The 19,843-nt window shown below is 40.4% G+C and overlaps 1 protein-coding gene across 3 annotated transcripts in view; it reads left to right on the forward strand.

Annotated features, from left to right (window-relative positions):
* cntn4 (contactin 4) overlaps positions 1-19,843 on the forward strand; it is a 135,634-nt gene that overhangs the window by 7,868 nt on the left and 107,923 nt on the right. For all 3 annotated transcript variants that reach the window (XM_031849939.1, XM_031849957.1, XM_031849948.1), the window contains exon 2: positions 9,659-9,795. In XM_031849939.1, coding sequence (XP_031705799.1) covers positions 9,741-9,795 — 55 coding nt within the window. In that variant the 5' untranslated portion in view covers positions 9,659-9,740. The remainder of the gene's footprint in view (positions 1-9,658; positions 9,796-19,843) is intronic.

The raw sequence follows: 19,843 nt of genomic DNA on the forward strand, positions 1-19,843 counted from the left end.
AGAATGGAATTATCCTTTGTTTCATAACCACATCTTTCTGCCACTACGACGGCTACTTAGATCAAACAGTTGACTATTCGGGGTGACCGAATATTTTACACACATTCACAAACAATATGGTATATCAGATTCATTTCCTGCTGCAACACAGATTCTGAATTCAAATTTGGTAACATGCCAATTAGTGGACACATGTTGCTGCTCAGTGGATGTTTGTCTAATTGTTGGTAGAAAAAATGCTGTGGCGTCTGTGAACATGACTTGCAATCTGTTGCTGATTGAAGTCCCCTTTTAAAGAGTTTTTTTGTTCAGTGTCTAATGAGCTTTCTTGCATCTAGGAAGAGAACCGTCTCATGTGAAGTTAAGTTTGGACAACGTGCAGCTATTCTGTTTCTCAGATGAAATAATTAGGCATTCCAGAGAGGCCCTGTTTGTTAAGCAGACCGTTTCAGATAAATGTGATACTGTCGTCATTGTACCAAAGTTCTATTATTTGGTTCATCCATTTAAACCAAGGACAATATGAAAAAAGATAATGCCTTTTTGGCTAGGCTGTGGAGTAGACCGCTATTCCTTTTGGATAAGATAAGGAATACAGATCCATTCATCCACATAACTGTTACTTTGTGCCAAACAATCATAAGTCCATATTTTTAGAAGGCCAAGAAAGCCGACTCTCGTTAGCCTTTACGTGGTGATTATGTCTTCGGTTTTCTTCAAGCCGGACACATATCACTATAGAGGTGTACAGTCAAACTGTACCAAAATGTGTAATGTATGGTATGTAACTTTCAGTCAGCACGCTGTTTGTATTGTTTTTTTTTTCATTATTATTTTTGAAATGTTCATTGGTGATTGATAAAAATTAAAAGTGAAAAGAAAAACAAAAATTCTGACCTATATTTCTGTTTCCCCTGAAGTGACCCGGAATAAGAAAAAACTTTCACAAAATATTTGAAAAGCAGCACATTAGTGTGCTTTGTCTACAGTGGGCAAGACTACTTACTTTGAAACAAAACAGTTGTTTTCTCTTCAAAGAAGTCCCTTTGCTCAAGCACAAGTTTATTTTTTTCTTCAGATGAGTTCTCAACCTTGGACTGGCACTTGCGATGTGGCAGGAGGATACAGTTTGGAAAAGTCTCTCTCCAATTCTGAACTGTCTGGATGTTCCACCCACATTGGCAGTGATGTGTGTTGACAGTAGATGCCTGTTTCGTGGGGATGAATCGGTAGACTGCCCCTGCTTGCTCAGGGTCCCTGGGTGTTTTTCATTGTTTGATTTAAATGGTCTTTTATTGATAAAGTCAACCTGACAAGCTGTGAATGATCCAGTTGTAACCCCTTCTAATAACAATTAATTTATAATAAATAAAAGCATAAGAATTAAAACACAGAAACTGGCAGCGATAGTTGTATCCCCATGAGTATAGATCTATAGGCAGCAACGAGTAAATTAGCGCCCCCCCACTGGTGGCAGGAGATCAACGCTTCCTCATGACTAAACCTAACAGTCGCAGTTATAAACCCTGTTAAACGTTGTGACGTGGTCATTGTTTGAGGACATGTTGCTAACGTTGTTAGCTATCAGGTTTTGTCACAGAGCTAGTTTAGTTTTGTCATTTGTAAAATGCAACTTTTCGAGCTTTAGTGACTTGGATGAAATAAGCATTGAAGAATAAGAAAAAGGCTTAATATTGCATTCTTAATTCAGGCTTGTAGTTTTGTAACTTGTGTGAGTGCTTGCACGTTCTCTCTCTCTATGTATAGTATACGACCTGGCCACTCTGTCATGGTTGGTGCCCCACCATTTTTCTTACATATAAATAGAAACGCCACTGGACCTGGCAGACGCTTTTATCCAAATTCTATCACATTTCTACACCGTAGGCACAGCTACGGGAGCAATTTTTGGGGTTAATTGTCTTGCTGAAGGACACATCGACATGCGACTAGCAGAGCCATAGCCGGGGATCGAACCACCGATCCTTCTGATTGAAGGATGGCCCTGCTCTCCACTTAGCCACAGTCGCCAAGTCCTTGCAATATCTGTATTTACTTTTCAATAACTAAGTCTTCCAGTGTGCACGTCATGTATCTTTGTTTTTGCTGAAGCGACCACAAATTTCATTTAGGTCAACAAGCACAATGTGAAAGTGAAGCACAACGTTTTGTTTCTTTATGTAATCTTAAATGTAAGCTGGCCTCACTGAACCAACACAGAGAAAGAGTACTCATGGCCCTTCAATATTCTACTCTCATACCTGCAAACATGTCGCTTTTTGGCGAAATTCGCCGTTTTGAATCAAAATATGTCATCCACGTGAATCGTGTAGAACCGTAGAGTTTTTTTTTGGGGGGGGGGGCGTCAACTGGCCAGCCAGTGTAAGCACATAAGTACAGGGTTTCGGGCCTGTCACCTTTTTCACCTCTTATGAGTTTGCAGGTATGTACTCTATATGGAATCATAGAGATTTTTCCTTTTGAGACTAAATGCACACACGACCTTGTACAACTTTTCTAATGTTGCGTTTCCCATAGAGACGCTGTAATCTCTATCAACAGGGCTTTGGTATCTCAGCCCTCGCTGCCTGTAGCTCAGCGTCTGCAAAAGATTTGAGCTGCAGCAACTACAGTATTTCTAATTAAATGTGCTCAGGTTTGATGATCGCAGCTGAGATAGGTGCTGCTGACTTACTCTTTGTAAAGGGAAAGATATGGGGTGCTGAAATGATTAATATGTCGGTTGATTAAGAGGAAAATAATGATAACTGATCAATTGTAAATTGTAAATATATTTTTGAAAAAGTATGGTTACAGCCTCTCAGAGTATTTGTTTGGTTTCATTTACCTTGCACGGAAGATGGATTCTCACGATGTCACCAGGTCGCACCACAATTGCCGGATCACATTTCACACGGAAATCCATCTGGTCAGGCTTAAAGTAATGCGTTTGTCTCCGACAAGCCAGTGCACGGACCAATCAACATCCTGTGGGGAGCTACATGCAGCGAGGGGCGTAGCTTAGGAGTGTGCGAGACAACACGGAGAGGTGAATGTTCTAAACACCAATGGCGGCTCCTGAAGATGTTAGCGCTCATGCTGCAATAGTATCAGTTCTATCAGAACCGGAGAGTATTTATTCTTTGAAATGAGAGCAAAGTACAACACTGAAGGCTTTTCTTGATGGAAAATGTTTTTACTCTTCTCCCGACTGGCTTCGGCAAGAGTTTGATTGACAGATGGTTCATCCAATCACTTGCCAAGTATTTTTTTTGAAAGTGCCTGCCTGATCCCAAACAGTTTCCAACGACGGCTTCTCAGATGGTTCTGTGTGACAAGTTTCGTACCCGTGTAAAAGAAATACCTTTGTGTTTTACTGACTAGATAAGTGTTTGTTCAAATAGTAGGCGCCGTCCTAAAGATTCCAGAGATTGCTCCCTTCTCTCTGCGTCACATTTCCATAGTCTTCTCAAATACAGAAACATTTGTATGTAGAAAAATGTTCAATTTAAATTCTATCCTCCTGATAATGCGTGGTGAGGAATTGCGGTATTTGTGCTTTCAGAACAGGTCAAAATAACACTTTTGTGCTTCTTGCACAGCATATGAGCATGGATCACATTTCATTCAAAAGCTTTAAAAGCAAAAAAGTTAGTGAATGTGAGCCAATTTGACTTGAAATAACTTCCCAACTATGTGGCCGTGGCTGCATCCTCTACAGCGGTTAGTAAAGCACCTGGCAGATATGCCTTAAAGCCAGACTTTCCCTTTGAACACCGCTGGTTCTGCTTGGCTCTCCGCCCTGATATCATTGAACATTGGACGATGGATCTCGTTGGACCGGTGCAGTACATTAACCAAACGTGTTATCTCCTCCCGAGCTAATTTAATTCAAGGCGCGATTCTGCACCTCCTGCACAAAGGCATCAGTTTCCTCTTGGAGCAAGCGTTTGCAAATGGATCGATTCTGGACTGTTCTTTGCATTGCCAAATTTTGGGCAGCAAACATGGTGCAAAGTTCTTGAGGGGAACAAAACAGGCGATTTCTATCTGGATCCAGGTGTAAAAGGAGCAATTTCAAAATGGATGGATTCATTTCTTTGCTCAAAGACTTTATAGCGGGTAGTTTCTAATGTTGTGAATACTTTGTCATGCATACATTTTCCACAAATTCCTATTCAGTGTCACAGTAGCTTTTCTGAGAACAACCTTGCGACTATTGTGTAAGTACAAAATGATCCTGTGTTTACATTTGGCGGTTATTGTCCTCATTTTGCACATGAAACATTCAGTTAACTGTAAGGGCGAAAGTCTGTCACTCTTTCAATTTTATGGTAATGTATTGAGTGACTGAATACATTGATTCCCTCCCCCCTCCCTCCCTTATACCCTGAAGCATCATCACTCATTTCCATTTGCCAAAGGCAAGTTGCAGTATTTGCTCTTTTTTTTCTGAATGACAAGCGAAAAAATGGGAGTTATAGATACTTTATTAATGTAGTTATTACTGTTAGTAGTAACAATGCAGTGAGAAGTATCCACAGTTAGCAATAACAATAGTAGCAGTAGTAATAGTAGTGGGAGCATTAGTATAAGTCCTTGCAGATATAGTGGTAGTATTGGTAGCAGTAATAGCAGCAGCTGTATTGCAGTAGTAGTACTGTTCCAATTTTAGTACTACAGTGGCAGTGGGGAGGAATCCATTCATCTTTTCATCCTTTTCGCAATATTTTAAATCGTTGTTCTCTGACCCACAAAATAGTTCACACTGCCGTGCACAGAGTATTTTTAACTATTACAGAGCGTCAACCTTTTAATTCTTCTTTTAAGTCCCTTTGTCATCTTTTGCTTTTGCTTGTGAAGTGCCTCCAAATGTGGTCCTTGTAAATGAGCACGCAAGAGGAATGTGTCCCGATGTGTGTCCACTTGTACCATCACACCCCCAAGTAAGCCCTGTGAACCTCGCCAGTGCCTTCGTTAACAAGGCACAGCTGGATATGCTCTGCGTATCCAGAACATAGATCAACTTCCATTTTCCCCCAGCATCAAGTAACTAAATAGATTACAGCGGCAATAGGCAAGAGCGAGTTTGTGAGTCAGTGTGTTATCTTTAGCTGCCCGGGTGCTTTATCAGGTCGAGTTGGAAAAGGGGTGGAGGGAGCCGAAGCAAGACTCAGACCTGCAGAAACAGACCTTAAGAAAAGCAGTAGTAGAGAAGTAACAGTAACCGCTGCTCTATGAGTGAGTGCTGTGCCCTCTAACGAGATTTACCACCATGACGATACAGATCAATGCATTAACTGCATTAAATCTAGGGCAGGTAATGGATTTTAGAATCCTTTTTTTTGTTATATTTGCTGGCTGGAATTCTCTTAACATCACTAAAGCAATTATTAAATGAAATGCTCCGACGAAAAAAAAATCATGCATCTGTAAATCCTTTCATTCGGCCCAATGAAATGATTGGACGACCTACCTGCGTCTCTACATACCTACCTGTCTGCCTGCAGGCCCTCTGCCTATGTACTTACTGCGCGTCTTCTACAAGCTGCTATAGCTTGACGGCTGTGAGCGGCACGGTTAGCTTCTAGCCGCTGGCTCAGCAGTCGCCATGTTGAGAGCTGTGTGGAGGCAATAGATATTAGGAAACAGGATGGACTCTCGTTGGAGCTGACGTGATTCAATTTCAATTTTATTTGTATAGCCCTAAATCACAAATCTACAATCTCTACATCATACAAAACATCAGATAAAGAAAAAGTGACGTTAGCACAATCACAGCTCGCATGTTGTCTGTTCTTTTGATCATACATAATAAATACATACATCGTGTCCACGTTATTCCCAATGTATGAATAGTTCATTGTGAGTATTGTTGTGCTTGGTTGGCAGCAAGATTTAACATATTTATTCTTCTTAAAAGGGCCTTTATTGCAGGACATCTTGGCTTCTTTTTTTCACTTGTTAAAATTGCAAAGGGTGTACACTTCTATGGCCTTTCCATCTGTTCATATTACCTACTGGATACATTGCACGCTTAGGAATGTCCACAAAACATATACAGTGGGTACGGAAAGTATTCAGACCCCTTTAAATTTTTCACTGTTTCATTGCAGCCATTTGCTAAAATCCAAAAAGTTCATTTTATTTCTCATTAATGTACACTCAGCACCCCATCTTGACAGAAAAAAACAGAAATGTAGAAATTTTTGCAAATTTATTGAAAAAGAAAAACTGAAATATCACATGGTCACAAGTATTCAGACCCTTTGCTCAGTATTGAGTAGAAGCACCCTTTTGAGCTAGTACAGCCAGTCTTCTTGGGAATGACACAACAAGTTTTTCACACCTGGATTTGGGGATCCTCTGCCATTCTTCCTTGCAGATCCTCTCCAGTTCCGTCAGGTTGGATGGTGAACGTTGGTGGACAGCCATTTTCAGGTCTCTCCAGAGATGCTCAATTGGGTTTAGGTCAGGGCTCTGGCTGGGCCAGTCAAGAATGGTCACAGAGTTGTTCCGAAGCCACTCCTTTGTTATTTTAGCTGTGTGCTTAGGGTCATTGTTGGAAGGTGAACCTTCGGCCCAGTCTGAGGTCCAGAGCACTCTGGAAGAGGTTTTATTCCAGGATATCTCTGTACTTGGCCGCATTCATCTTTCCTTCAATTGCAACCAGTCGTCCTGTCCCTGCAGCTGAAAAACACCCCCATAGCATGATGCTGCCACCACCATGTTTCACTGTTGGGATTGTATTGGGCAGGTGATGAGCAGTGCCTGGTTTTCTCCACACACACACCGCTTAGAATTAACACCAAAAAGTTCAATCTTGGTCTCATCAGACCAGAGAATCTTATTTCTCATAGTCTGGGAGTCCTTCATGTGTTTTTTGGCAAACTCTATGCGGGCTTTCATATGTCTTGCACTGAGGAGAGGCTTCCGTCGGGCCACCCTGCCATAAAGCCCCGACTGGTGGAGGGCTGCAGTGATAGTTGACTTTGTGGAACTTTCTCCCATCTCCCTCCTGCATCTCTGGAGCTCAGCCAGTGTGATCTTTGGGTTCTTCTTTACCTCTCTCACCAAGGCTCTTCTTCCACGATTGCTCAGTTTGGCTGGACGGCCAGGTCTAGAAAGAGTTCTGGTCGTCCCAAACTTCTTCCATTTAAGGATTATGGAGGCCACTGTGCTCTTAGGAACCTTGAGTGCTGCAGAAATTCTTTTGTAACCTTGGCCAGATCTGTGCCTTGCCACAATTCTGTCTCTGAGCTCCTTGGGCAGTTCCTTCGACCTCATGATTCTCATTTGCTCTGACATGCACTGTGAGCTGTAAGGTCTTATATAGACAGGTGTGTGCCTTTCCTAAACAAGTCCAATCAGTTTAATTAAACACAGCTGGACTCCAATGAAGGAGTAGAACCATCTCAAGGAGGATCAGAAGAAATGGACAGCATGTGAGTTAAATATGAGTGTCACAGCAAAGGGTCTGAATACTTATGACCATGTGATATTTCAGTTTTTCCTTTTTAATAAATTTGCAAAAATTTCTACATTTCTGTTTTTCTGTCAAGATGGGGTGCTGAGTGTACATTAATGAGAAATAAAATGAACTTTTTTGATTTTAGCAAATGGCTGCAATGAAACAAAGAGTGAAAAATTTAAAGGGGTCTGAATACTTTCCGTACCCACTGTAGCTCTGCTTTTTTGCCGGTCATGCCCCTGTGCGTCACGCTAAATGTTTTCTACTTTCTACTTTCATCGATCAAATTAGCGCTGATGTGACATCTTAAGAGGAAACCATCACAGCAGACACAACAGGCATTAGCCTAATAGGCACAGGGCTTGGTGCTTTCATAAGACACACTTTCATATGCATAAAACTGCTCTCTAAGAGTAAGGCACAGCCTCACACCATTGATGTACCCAAGACAGTCTCCGACAACTCTCTATATGATGTGTGGAGATAAAAGGCGTCTTTTCTGTAGGTGGAGACAGGAGACAGAGCTGGGAAGTAGAGCGTCTCAGATTAATGAGAAGGTGGCATACTCAAACAGTTTCAAGTTCCCTTTTTCAGTGAGTTTGTTCCACTCTTTATCGCAATTTTTTTTTCATTTTCTGTTTTACTTTGTGCTGTCTATGCTGAATCACAGCAGGGGTGGGATAACATTGCTCTTCTGTGTCTCTCCATAACTGCAAAAATTACACAAATAGTTGTAAATTTTTGAGAGGTTTCTGTCGAACACGGCTCAACTCTAAATATATTTTTCACCCGGGAGACGAGGCATTAAAGCTGCTTGTTTCCTAGTGAAGCTCTGCAAGAAGAAGATGTCTCTTCTTAACTGGTTGCATTGCTTTACTTCTGACATCAGTGCAGCTGTCTGACATCAGGCAGTCTCTGACATTTCCTCAAACTTTTTTTGTATTCTTCCCTCACTTCTTCCGAGTGCCCTATTTACATCCCGCTTTATTCAGCAACCCCTTCAATAAACCAAATTCCTATCAAATTGGTTCCAAAATTAGAATTGTAATGTTCAGCCTGGGATAGGCAACACATTCTCACACCGATGTGTCAATTAACGCAGCTTGGTCAGTGGTACTCAGCTAAAGACTATGACGCGATAAATTCTACTGTAGCGTCATTTTGCACGTCTCAGTGTCGGTGTGTCGATATACTCTCGATAGTATCTTTTCAAAATAAACTTTAGTGTCACAGCTCCGCCCCTTCTCTCCTGTCACTCTATCTCTCACTCACCTAATCAGCTCTTTCAGTGCACCTGTTAGTCACACCCACCTCATCAGCTCAACCACTCTCACCTGCTCACTCTGCTGCACCTATTTAGACCCCAGTCTCACGCACACACTCACTGACAGATAAAAATGACAAACTCAGAAAGATTATGCTGGCAAAACTGTTTTTCACCTGTTCTTAAGCCATAAATATAATATTGATCAAATTTAGAAAATGGATAACTACTTTTTTTTTTTTTGTTGTTTGACTTTCAGGGCTTCTGTAGGTTTCAGACGCTGTGAGCAGATGCCTTTTTGACACTCAAAAAAACTTTCAAGTTTTAATCCTCACCCCGGGGGAGATATTGTCTGTTTTGAGGGAAAAGCACACAACTGTTATGAAATTCTTCGAGATGTTTCGGGCGTTTTTCATCTTTTGTCTTTGCCCTTTCATTGAGTTCAAAAGCTGTGAGGCTTCAAGCAGCAACAATGCTTGGAGAACTTAAAGGAGTGGCTCTGCTTTCATATTGACTTAAAAGTAGCTGTCCCTGGAGTTGCTGGAGATATGAAAATGAATGTATATGAGATCTTTTGTGTTCATGTGCCCACCATCGTCCCAAAACTCAAACCCCCTTTTCTTTTATCCTGTGGAGCAACTTTCAGAAAAGTGGGAACTGGAGTGAGTTGCGCTGTGGATGTGTTGATGAAGAGGGATTAAAAGACTTCACAGTGGAGATTTTAAAGGGTGGTTGAGTAAATACGCCGTTTACTCACAGGTTTAAATTTAGTATATGAGCAGTCCTTAATTGATGCTATCGCTGCGCTCTTTCTACATTCCCACTGTCTTTTCGTGCTTTGTTAAATGTGCATGCTGAGCAGGAACATACTAAGCTGCTAATGAGAACTCCTCTCATGTGTTGTTCTTTTCTTTTTTCTACAGACCGGGAAACCAGGAAGGTGCAAGTCGGATTCCATACGTTTGTGATTGGATTTGAGACTACTTTGACCCTACAAAATTGAAGATGATGTTGCTATGGAAACTGCTGGTGCTGCAGTCACTCATGGGGTGTCTTGCAGGTAAAGTATCTTATTAAGAACTTTTGATGCATGCCAAAGCTGCCTTTGTGAAGTCCTTATTCATATGTATTTGGGGCAAGTGACGGTATGAAAGCCGTAGTTTAGAAAGGAGCAACCTCCAGTAGATTAGCCATAAGCAGACGTATTTTTGCCGCACTGGTGTGAAATAAAAGAAATGTAGCATCTATTCAACAAGGATGTCTTTTCTTTTTTTTAAGTAAGCCATTGTCTGCTAAACACTTCCAATTGCAGGCAATTTTGCATTTTTGACGTCCGCCTTAGTGTTGTATGTGGCACTCAGAAAAGGTTAGCAATATCATCCCGAGTGTGAACGAGGAGAGCTCAGCTCATCCCGGTGGGGATGGAAATATTACTTTTCACATAATGTAGATCATAAATAAGGGCATGATTTTACCAGGAGTGGAAACCTGCAGTAATGATTTGGCAAACCACTGCCTGAAACCTAAATAGCAAAGACATTACACAAATCTTTAAAAAGAACATCACATAAGGGATATTAGATAAGGCTAATGTACTGTACAGTGCTGTCTAATGTTGTTGGATTAGTGTCTATACATATTCCAATGTTATGGACATTATAGGCACGTAATGCAATAATAAACTAACTGAATAAAAAGTTAGACGAATCGACAAGTTACCAAATAATGCTTAATAAATCAATGCATTACTATTTAAGGCTCATAATGTGCTGATGTCAGCACACACATTTAAGGTGCCCTTTGGATTTTGGACCACCAGTAGTGCTGTGGTGCAGTGTTTCTGTGAGTGGGTCTTTGTTTTCACAAATCTTCACAGGAAAGCTTTAATGCTGACCTCGGTGAAAAGGGAATTAGTCTTGATTGTCGACGCGTTTCCATTGTTTGTCATTGTAAAATTAGATATTAAGATTATGCTGCACACTTAATCCAAATACTTCATTGTTCATATTCAACAAGCAACACAATTGTTTTTTTTGTATGTTCCAGAAGGCCCTTTATAAACTATGTTAAACTCATCTGACGACACTAATTAGGCCTGTCAAAATTGATCCCCAATTTTAGTTTCAGTTCGTCACCGATCAATGAATCAATCAGGGATTGAACCAATGAATAAATCGAGCAACAAAATATATTTAAAAAATCCTGCAAATATGTTAGCCACGGTAATTATTCTGTGAAAGAACTGCTGTAAAAGAAGACTAAATTGAGGTTAATTTCTCAAATTGAAAGACGGCACAATAGAGGCAATGAGTGAACAGGAAAATCGTCAATAGTCCATCGTTCATTTCACGTGCAGTTAAGTTGAAAAATAGCTTCATTATACCATGTTGCCCATTTCAGCCAGAGGCTCTCTGGCATTGATCACATTTTGATGGAGGACTTTAATTTGTCTCCTTTACAAATAGGAGGGGTCACCAGAGAGCATGAGTTGAATCACTCAGGCTGTTTAATCAACAGGTATTATACGGATCAAGATGAATAAAAGGCTCGATCTGGTTCTGGCTTCTGATAAAACCCTCCTTTTTACTCGATACACATTAGGCCTGTTGTGAACCCCTTGCCCTCTCGTGCACATTCGATTATCAGATTTGTTTAAATCTCTATATTGCATTGACCTTGTGGTTTCCCCTGCGCCCGTCGCCGTTCATCTGGCTCTAACGATCCCACATGATCGGAGTTGACACCTCATGGAGGTTATTTATGTTATGGAGAAATTCATCAAAGGTGCAAACGTGATCTGACAGCAATCAACAGCCCAGTAATGCAAATGGTTAGTGGACCTTTTTTTTTAAATTATGTATAGTGAAGCGTACTCTCGAGAATCAAATTTTTTGACACAAATAGTCGCCTCCTGGGCGAAAGTCCTGTTTGTTTGACCCATCCTCCTCATGCGGACTTGCAGAGCAAGGTAGCATTAGCTGTTAGCAGCCGGTGGGCAGCACCATCCCGTGAAGCTAAGATTCTTAGCAAAGATAAGTTATAACGTTATCATGATATTTAAATGTAATGTCATTTTTGGGGGTTTCGGCGAGAAACCTGAATAAATAGTCGTTGGAAGGAGATGTTTTCCCAGCAAAAACAATATTAGTAAGGGGCACTGACCTGTGTAACTTCCTAACACTAGCTTTAAGTGTTAATTATTTGGTTTTTGACAGTGGTATCAAATGGTGTAATTTCACTCGTACTGGTATGGACTACTAAATTCCTGGTATGGTGACATATGACAGATCCAGCCCTAAAATTGCGTGATTCTATCTTGAGCAGGAATCCAATATGATTTGGGGCCTTTTTTAATGTGCTCATACCAAGAAGGCCATATCAGGTAATAGCCTCATATCGTATGCAGATTTCTGCAATTATCTTAAGATGAATATTTATCTTCTCTTTAATTGAGGCAGCTTTGATGTGAGAGCAAGAGCAGGTTATACATCATGGGGGAAAAGCTGGTTAAAGATGTAGGAACTGTGTCCTTATTGAACTACAGTGTACAGAACATCCACGAAGCACAGCCGTGAAAGGGTCGCCCCTTAGAATAAAATTGGTTTATCTTCCTTTCAAAATTCACCAGGCATGAACATTTCAGGGATGCATATACTCAGACCTCCAGAACGCTAATGTGTTTTCAGCCGAGCTGGAAATGAACATCATGGAGCATTTCTATATCTTTAAGCTTGAGAAGAGGATTATTGTACTAACCCTCCGCACTTATCAGTTTTGAACAAAACTCACTTTACAATGGATGATATGGCCTGGATATAGATTAGAGAGGTGGCTGAAAAAATTGACTATACTCTGGAAGCAGGAATGGTGCACAATATGCTGCCCTAAAAAGCTGGGCTTCAATACGCTGCAGAGTGCGAGAATGGATTTGCAAGGAGAGCGAACCTCGTACAGGCTTGGGAAAAGGAATCGTACAGATGTTTATTGCAGCTTTAGTAACTCCCCAGGCTGAGGAGTTATACGTTGATTTGTTTTTCATGCACAAATTAATTTAAAAAAAAAGCTTCATAATGACATACGTGCCAGTTGAATCTAAAAATCCAATTACATTTTGGAATTAGTCACCTGCTTGTTCACCAGATGACTGCGTCAACAGAGGCCAATGTAAGACAAAGTGATGAAGGGGGCATTGATTCAATTCTACTGATAACTCCAAAAATAAGTGGAATCCTGTATTTGTGAACCTTGGTGTTACGCTCCTACTTTTGTCCCGATAACATCTTTCACCTCTGTTGGCGATGTGGGACACATGGACTACAAGGACACTGATCGTGTGTTCAACTGCTAGTCAACATAGAAAGAAATCCTTGTGGGTTTTCTAACAAACTACATAGCAAAACATTTGTCTTTGTACATTCTCGTATATATTTAATAGCCGGTCACAGCAAGTTATTAACTAACCACGTCATGATCTTTAATTTATTCGCCTCCTTGACCTATTTCGCCACACTTCTGTGTCCGACTCTGGAGACAGAACTATGCTCTTATTTTACCATCATGAACATCTTAGATGTTATCAGTACATGTTAAACATGACATGTTAATCTAGTCCCTGCAATATGTACATAATAGGTTATACATGAATTTACAACACAATCTGAGCACACACACAGTGTGTGTATGTATGTATGTATGTATGTATGTATGTGTGTGTGTATGTATGTATGTATGTATGCGCCCACTGGCTACACAGTTACAAGCATTGCACATTTCTCTTTCTGTTGTACCTAGAAGTAACAGTTTGTTTTTCAAACATTGTAAATATGTGAAATTGAAATCATTAATCATACAGCAGACAATACACACACAGTGTGTGTTACTTAACAAACGACTAACAAATTGAGCAATTAAACACATCATAATTGAATAACTAAGTTATAATAAATGGTTGGAAGTGTCAGCCTCTTTAATGTTTCACGCTTAAAGATAACTCCCCCCAGCTCACTGCTGGTAGGAATAAGTATGCTAATCCTCTGCGTTATGCATTATCAAATATTTATTCGAATTGTAATGCAGGTATTTGAATATTCATTAAAGAGGATCATATTGGGAACCAAGGGGGATCATATATATTTTTTTTGTTTGCTGAGCACACTTACATGATTTATGCTCATACTTACAATCTCTCCCGGGAACTGTTTGTATGAGGTGTGTGAGTGCGTGTGTGCGTGTATAAGAGTGCGCAGATTGAATCAGTTCATCTTCCGCTGAAGTAAGAGTATCCGCCGATATACATCTCCCATATGTGATATTCACAGGCATTGTTTTATGGAGCCCAAGAAGAGTGTTATTGCTGAGGTAACAACTAAATAAACAATAAACTGTTTTTTGTGAGTCCAGTCTGCAGGAATACGAAAAAATGTCAGACAAAAACCACGGCTATGATGAGATAAATAAGAGTTTAGTTTGGAAATATTACAGCAACACAGGAGACAGGCCAAGAAAAAAACGGAAAAAGAATAATTTAAATTAAATGAATGTGAAATTAGAGAGATGACATTGAAAGCTTCATTACAGTATCTACATTATATAGGAGAATGTACATAAAATATTTGTTTTTATTTCTTTATTATATATATATATATATATGTATATGTGTGTGTATATATATATATGTTTATATATGTATAGGTATGTATATGTATATACAGTGTGTATATATATATATGTATGTATAGGTAAATACATATAAATATAAAACCTCACCTTTGAGCGTTCCCAGGAGTTTATTCTGCCGACCTCACTGTCACTGTGAGGTCTGTGTTTCCAACAGTCTATGGATTAATCAGAGTAACCAGGATATTGCTTCTGGTGAGGGATGTTGAGGTTTTTTCAACCGTCTCAACTGTTTTTTAAATTTGTTTACCACCAGGAGCAGAATTAAGTTTGGCAGAAATCTCAAAAAGGATATTTCAGAACCTCAGCAGTCACAGCAAAATGCTGCTGAAATTGTACAACATGAAATCTTTTCTACGTCCGAGAACACCACATTGAATGATATATTCCTTTAAGGCCTTCCACGATATCAATTTCCGGCCGAGACCTTCATACAACACACACAGAGCAGAACTGGTATTGTTCACCCATAGAGGATTCGTCCTTGCAGTTAAACAGAGCTCCTGCTCATTACTAACAGTGTTTGATCCGTGCGTGTCTGCAACCCACAGCCTGCCACTGTCTCCGGTGGCCCTAGAAGATTCCGGCCATTAGGAATTATAACAGTACATTTATGTATCGCAAAACAATCTGCGATAATGGGCCAAAAACTACATGAGTAAATAAAACAGATCTCTCGAATTGATTGCTGCTGATGACATTTTTTACTGAGGAGCCTAATCAGAAGTGAAAGCCTAAGAAGAGTCGGGATAAAAAGTTGTAAACAAAACAACTAATCAGAGGCATTTTAACTAATTGCTGTGCAGAACCTAAGTAGGTCAGGGAGACTGAGAATAAAATAAATAAAGTTGACGGAAAGAATGTGTTGTTTTGGCAATGTGTGTTTATTTATGAAAACACCAATAATCACAACAGTGGGAACTTTTAACATACATATTAAAGAAAATAACTCTTTCAACTGTTCATTTATTTAAGTGTGGAGGGGGTTTTCTTTATCAAAAGCGTACAGTTTCTTCTGCATTAAAAGTGCCATCATCAAGGAGTAAAATTGGGTTTAATGTTTTTTAAATGCTGGATTAATAAACCAAATTATAAGCATGACAAAAGAACTGCAATCTATTTGTTTTAAACTACATCATTACACTGTTGGCTTTCATTCTCTCTGCTTTTACAAACCAGTGGGTGTGAAATGGACCCTCGCTGTTGAAACATATTCCATATATCAAAGTCCTTACTAAAGAAAAATGAATATCCCCTGCCCAGTGAACTACTTATGTGCTGTGACAGAACTATCTATTCTAATAGTTGCAGGAAAGCATGAAGCATACGTGCAGATGCTCTCCCTTCTTGTCGCCTTGAACCCGTTTATGGAGTCTTTTACCTGCTCGCAGCCTTCGGCGGGCCTCCAGCGGGCCTCCAGCAGCATGGAGAAAATACATTTTCTTCAAGGGTCATTTGTCGCAGTTCCACTTCCAGAGCCTTGTATATTATCTCCAACGATCACAGAGGACGGCATCTCTAATGAACTCCACCTTGAGTCTCGGTAAAAAACACCTGCACTAGATATTAGTCGGTCTTTTGCTTTGCTTTTAAGGGCAGGTATGTGAGTGAGAGTGTGTGAGGGAGTTGATGAAAAAGGTATTTCGCAAAGTGAACTCGCTTAGGTGCTTCTCAACCTATTTTCTGTATGTATGCTTATTCATGCTCTTTAAATTCATATGCTGTCACCTGCAATTGGACTAGAGGTTTATTTTTGTTTGCTTCTTTAAACTGTCACTTGTCAGCACGGAAATTGCTATTTGACAGACCAAAGCAGTTCTACTGTGAATACTAGCAAGAGAGCGGGAGCACAAAGATGAATAGGACGCTGATATCCTCTTATTTGTAACCCTTCCCCGTCAGTTTTCGGCACATTTTGGATTACTGCATATGTTTATTTTTAGACGATTTCCTGACAAAAGGCCACACCGTAAAATAGATCACAGTAACACACACAGATTGTTTGACCTGATTTAACACTGTATACTGAGAGGTGAATGGTAAAAGTAGGCTATCAAAAACAACCAGGCACCGAGCTGGAGTTCTGCAAAGTTGGGTGGGGGGGGGGGCTTGAACAGGATTCCAGGGGTCCATAGCAGGTGTCTATTTTACCTTCTTTTAATGTATTAGAATGAGCCTAGTTAGAGAAAAGTGTGTTTAAGAGTGACAATCTAATTATTTACCCCTTTACATCTTGCATTAAAAGGTGTTTTGTGTGATCGTATTGCGATCTCAGTGCTTGACCACATGAAAGTATAGGTGTAAACCATAGACTGTATTTAAGAAATAGCGTAGTCACCATGACTTCAACCATCAGTTTGTGGACTGTCCTTTTAAAGTCTGGAGTTTGGCATTTTGGCCGTCACCATCTTGGGTTTTTGCAACCAGAAGTATAACAGAACGCTAAATAAGACATTTTTATGCGATCAAAATGTTGCAAATGACTTTAGTGAACTGAAAACACACGGTTGAAGGGTTAAAGTTTTAAGACGAAACCCTGCAAGACCAGACAACTCTGTGGTTGTTACCTATTAATCACAAGGTAGCCCTAAAGCTTACCTTGTTTACTCTAAAAGGGACCATCATTGACTAAATGAACATCATGCTGTATCGAAGACGATTTTAAACTAGCAAGACCATATACTCATGTTTACAATGTTCACTGAGGTAATAAATCAATAAAGAAGTAGGATCATTTTCTTATAGATTTAGAATCTCGCTTTTTTTTGCAAACAGAGCAGTCACCTCCTTAATTGGTATTAGAGAGCACGCAAGTTTAAGGCACTTCTGCATTGGCTTCACTTTTTCCAAACCGGAGGTTGCCGACTCTTATAAACCCATTCTACACTACCTGCTCAGCAGCAAACAGACAGTCAGACTAGTTGGTGTATGTAGTTCAGCCAGATACTTCCCTCAGGAGTTGGTGGAGACCAAAACAGAACAAAAAGGACTGACACTCAAGTGGCCAGAAACACGACTCCAAATGAAAGCTAATGTTGCTCCATATCCGCACAATGAGTAATTAGTCAAATCTTCACCATATCAACTGTCAGTCTTCCTTTCAATCCGTCTTATTTTTCCAACCAGAGGAGTCGTCCCTGGATGTCCATTAGAGAAAATGCAAGTTGGCTTCACTTTTCAGACCCGGAGGTTGCCGCCTGGTGTAAAGATGCCCAAAACACAGTTGAGGATGCATTGTGATCACATCAAAGACAAATGCGATTGCATTTTCAATCCACATACTACAACTACGTGGGCGGAAAAATGTTATCATGCGCGACTGTTGCAAACCAGCAAGGAAGCAGCCATTAGCCAGTTAGCGAGCTAAGCTACTAGTAAGAAAGAAGAACGAAAGCTAGTCAAAAATGATATTCAAGATGCCCCTGGTTGTAGTCATGACGTGACCAAGTGTCATTCAATTTGATCCAGCAAAAGCGTACAAGCGAAACTTGGCAAGTGAGCCATTTATGAAGTAATGGTTTGCAAATGGTGGAGAACAGCTAGATTGGGTTCTTGTTGCAATGCCAATGAGAGGAGGAGGAGGATGTGACGTTGTTTGAGCTGGACAGAGGGATAGAATGTAGTCAATGTGGACACTGGAGACACATCTTAATACCAGTTAGAAATTTCATCAGGTCAAATCAGATCTAGATACAATCTGGACACAAGAGGCATTGTGATGCGAGGTGTAAATGAGGTTTCACAGCAATCACTAACTAACAAAGCCACAGATCATCATCTCTCTGATCAAGATTGTTTTCATTATCATTGTTGTTGGCAGATCGACACTACCAAACACGGCTATCATTCACACCATCATCACCAACACTATTAAGGCTAGAGGGTTGTAGCACCAAATTTCCTGCCAGGTTTAATGACATTTTGTGAGCACAAAGAGTAGTTTGATATTGTACTGCAATCGGCACTGTAGACGTGTGGGTTAAACTGTTTCTTGTCTTAAAGGTTGTCGTTGGCAGTGTCTCTTGTGCATCCAAGTCCCAACTCTTATTTCAAGTAACTTCTAAGTTAAGCCGGACTGATACTGTATGTTTGGGGCCAATACTGATGTCGATTTGGTCCATATTGTTGATTTTCTTGTTAATTATCAGTCAACATATAATAGGAAATATCTGCAATAAGCTGATATCGGCCAATATATCCATATAGCTCCACTTTTAAGCAAAGACTTAGCTCAACCAAGTTACTGAGCTAAATAACCTAAGTTCCATTTTACACTCGGAAGAATGCATCAAAATTCTATGTTCAGCAGTTCAGTTTTCACCTGATTCGTCACATTATTCGTGTCCCCAACTTGTCAACTATGTTCCTGCTTTTTACAACCTTTATTAGGAGACTGTGTCAGGAGTGCAGCCAATGCAAGTATTCATCTAAAATGCACAGTGAGCAGCTTAGCAGGTCGAGCCAGTGCTGGGAGAGCACTAATGCTGAGACAGACACATAGCTGGGGGGGGGGGGGGGGACTGTGCAGCCATTTAGCCATGTGTCACCCCAAGACTGGATTCACCGAGTGAGTCACAGCCTGCCCTGAGCAGGACACACTTGACCACTGCAAGCTTACTGTCATCGCAAATAGGAAAATAGGACAAACTGCTGAAGTCATGGCAAAGGGCTGCGCATGCTGACATTCAAATACAATATTTATTTTCATCATGATTCTTATGCTAAATGGACAAGAATGCTGCTCATCTGCTGACATTTCTAAACTGCAAAATGTCTCTATTTGCAAAATCACATCTGTTTAGAGTTTACAATCTATGAATTTAGTTCCGTCAAAAACAAAAAACAGTTGTCCCTGAGGGGCAGTGTGGAACCTTAGTATAATGTAGGAGCATCCAACACAATGCAATAGAACCACCCAGATACAACAATACATAGCTCAACACAATAGTACAACCCTAGTACACTGCAACAGGTGTTAAATTGGGCCGGAACGATTTGACACCTCCAATTAATAAGTTGGCCTAAAAAAAAAACCTGATGGACAGTTTCATACAATAAAATGTCAAGCGAGGTCATTTTTTTGTGTGCTGCAGCCTGGTGTCCCTTCCAGCTGATGCCAGCGAGATACTCACTCAACAAATCAGAAAAGTAATGTCAGCCCACGGTTGTTTTTACCCACAACTACGCCCAACTACGCCTGGTGTTACTGGGAATCCCTATTGGAAGCGAAGACGCGAGCGATCCACGATGACCCTGACTTTGGTTCACAAAGAAATCAACTGTAACATGCGTTAATTCATTGATTTGTATTTCCCTGCCCACCGTAGCGAGTAAGGGGAATCTGCTGAAAGACAGACCGGGAGCCTTGAATAATCAATGTCGATGCGGTTAGTAAAGTTAAAAACACATTTACAGCAAGACTTTTGTGTGAT

The sequence above is a fragment of the Anarrhichthys ocellatus genome, unplaced genomic scaffold (genome assembly GCF_004355925.1).
Source record: "Anarrhichthys ocellatus isolate YVR2014 unplaced genomic scaffold, GSC_Weel_1.0 scaffold1, whole genome shotgun sequence".
Lineage (NCBI taxonomy): Eukaryota > Metazoa > Chordata > Actinopteri > Perciformes > Anarhichadidae > Anarrhichthys > Anarrhichthys ocellatus.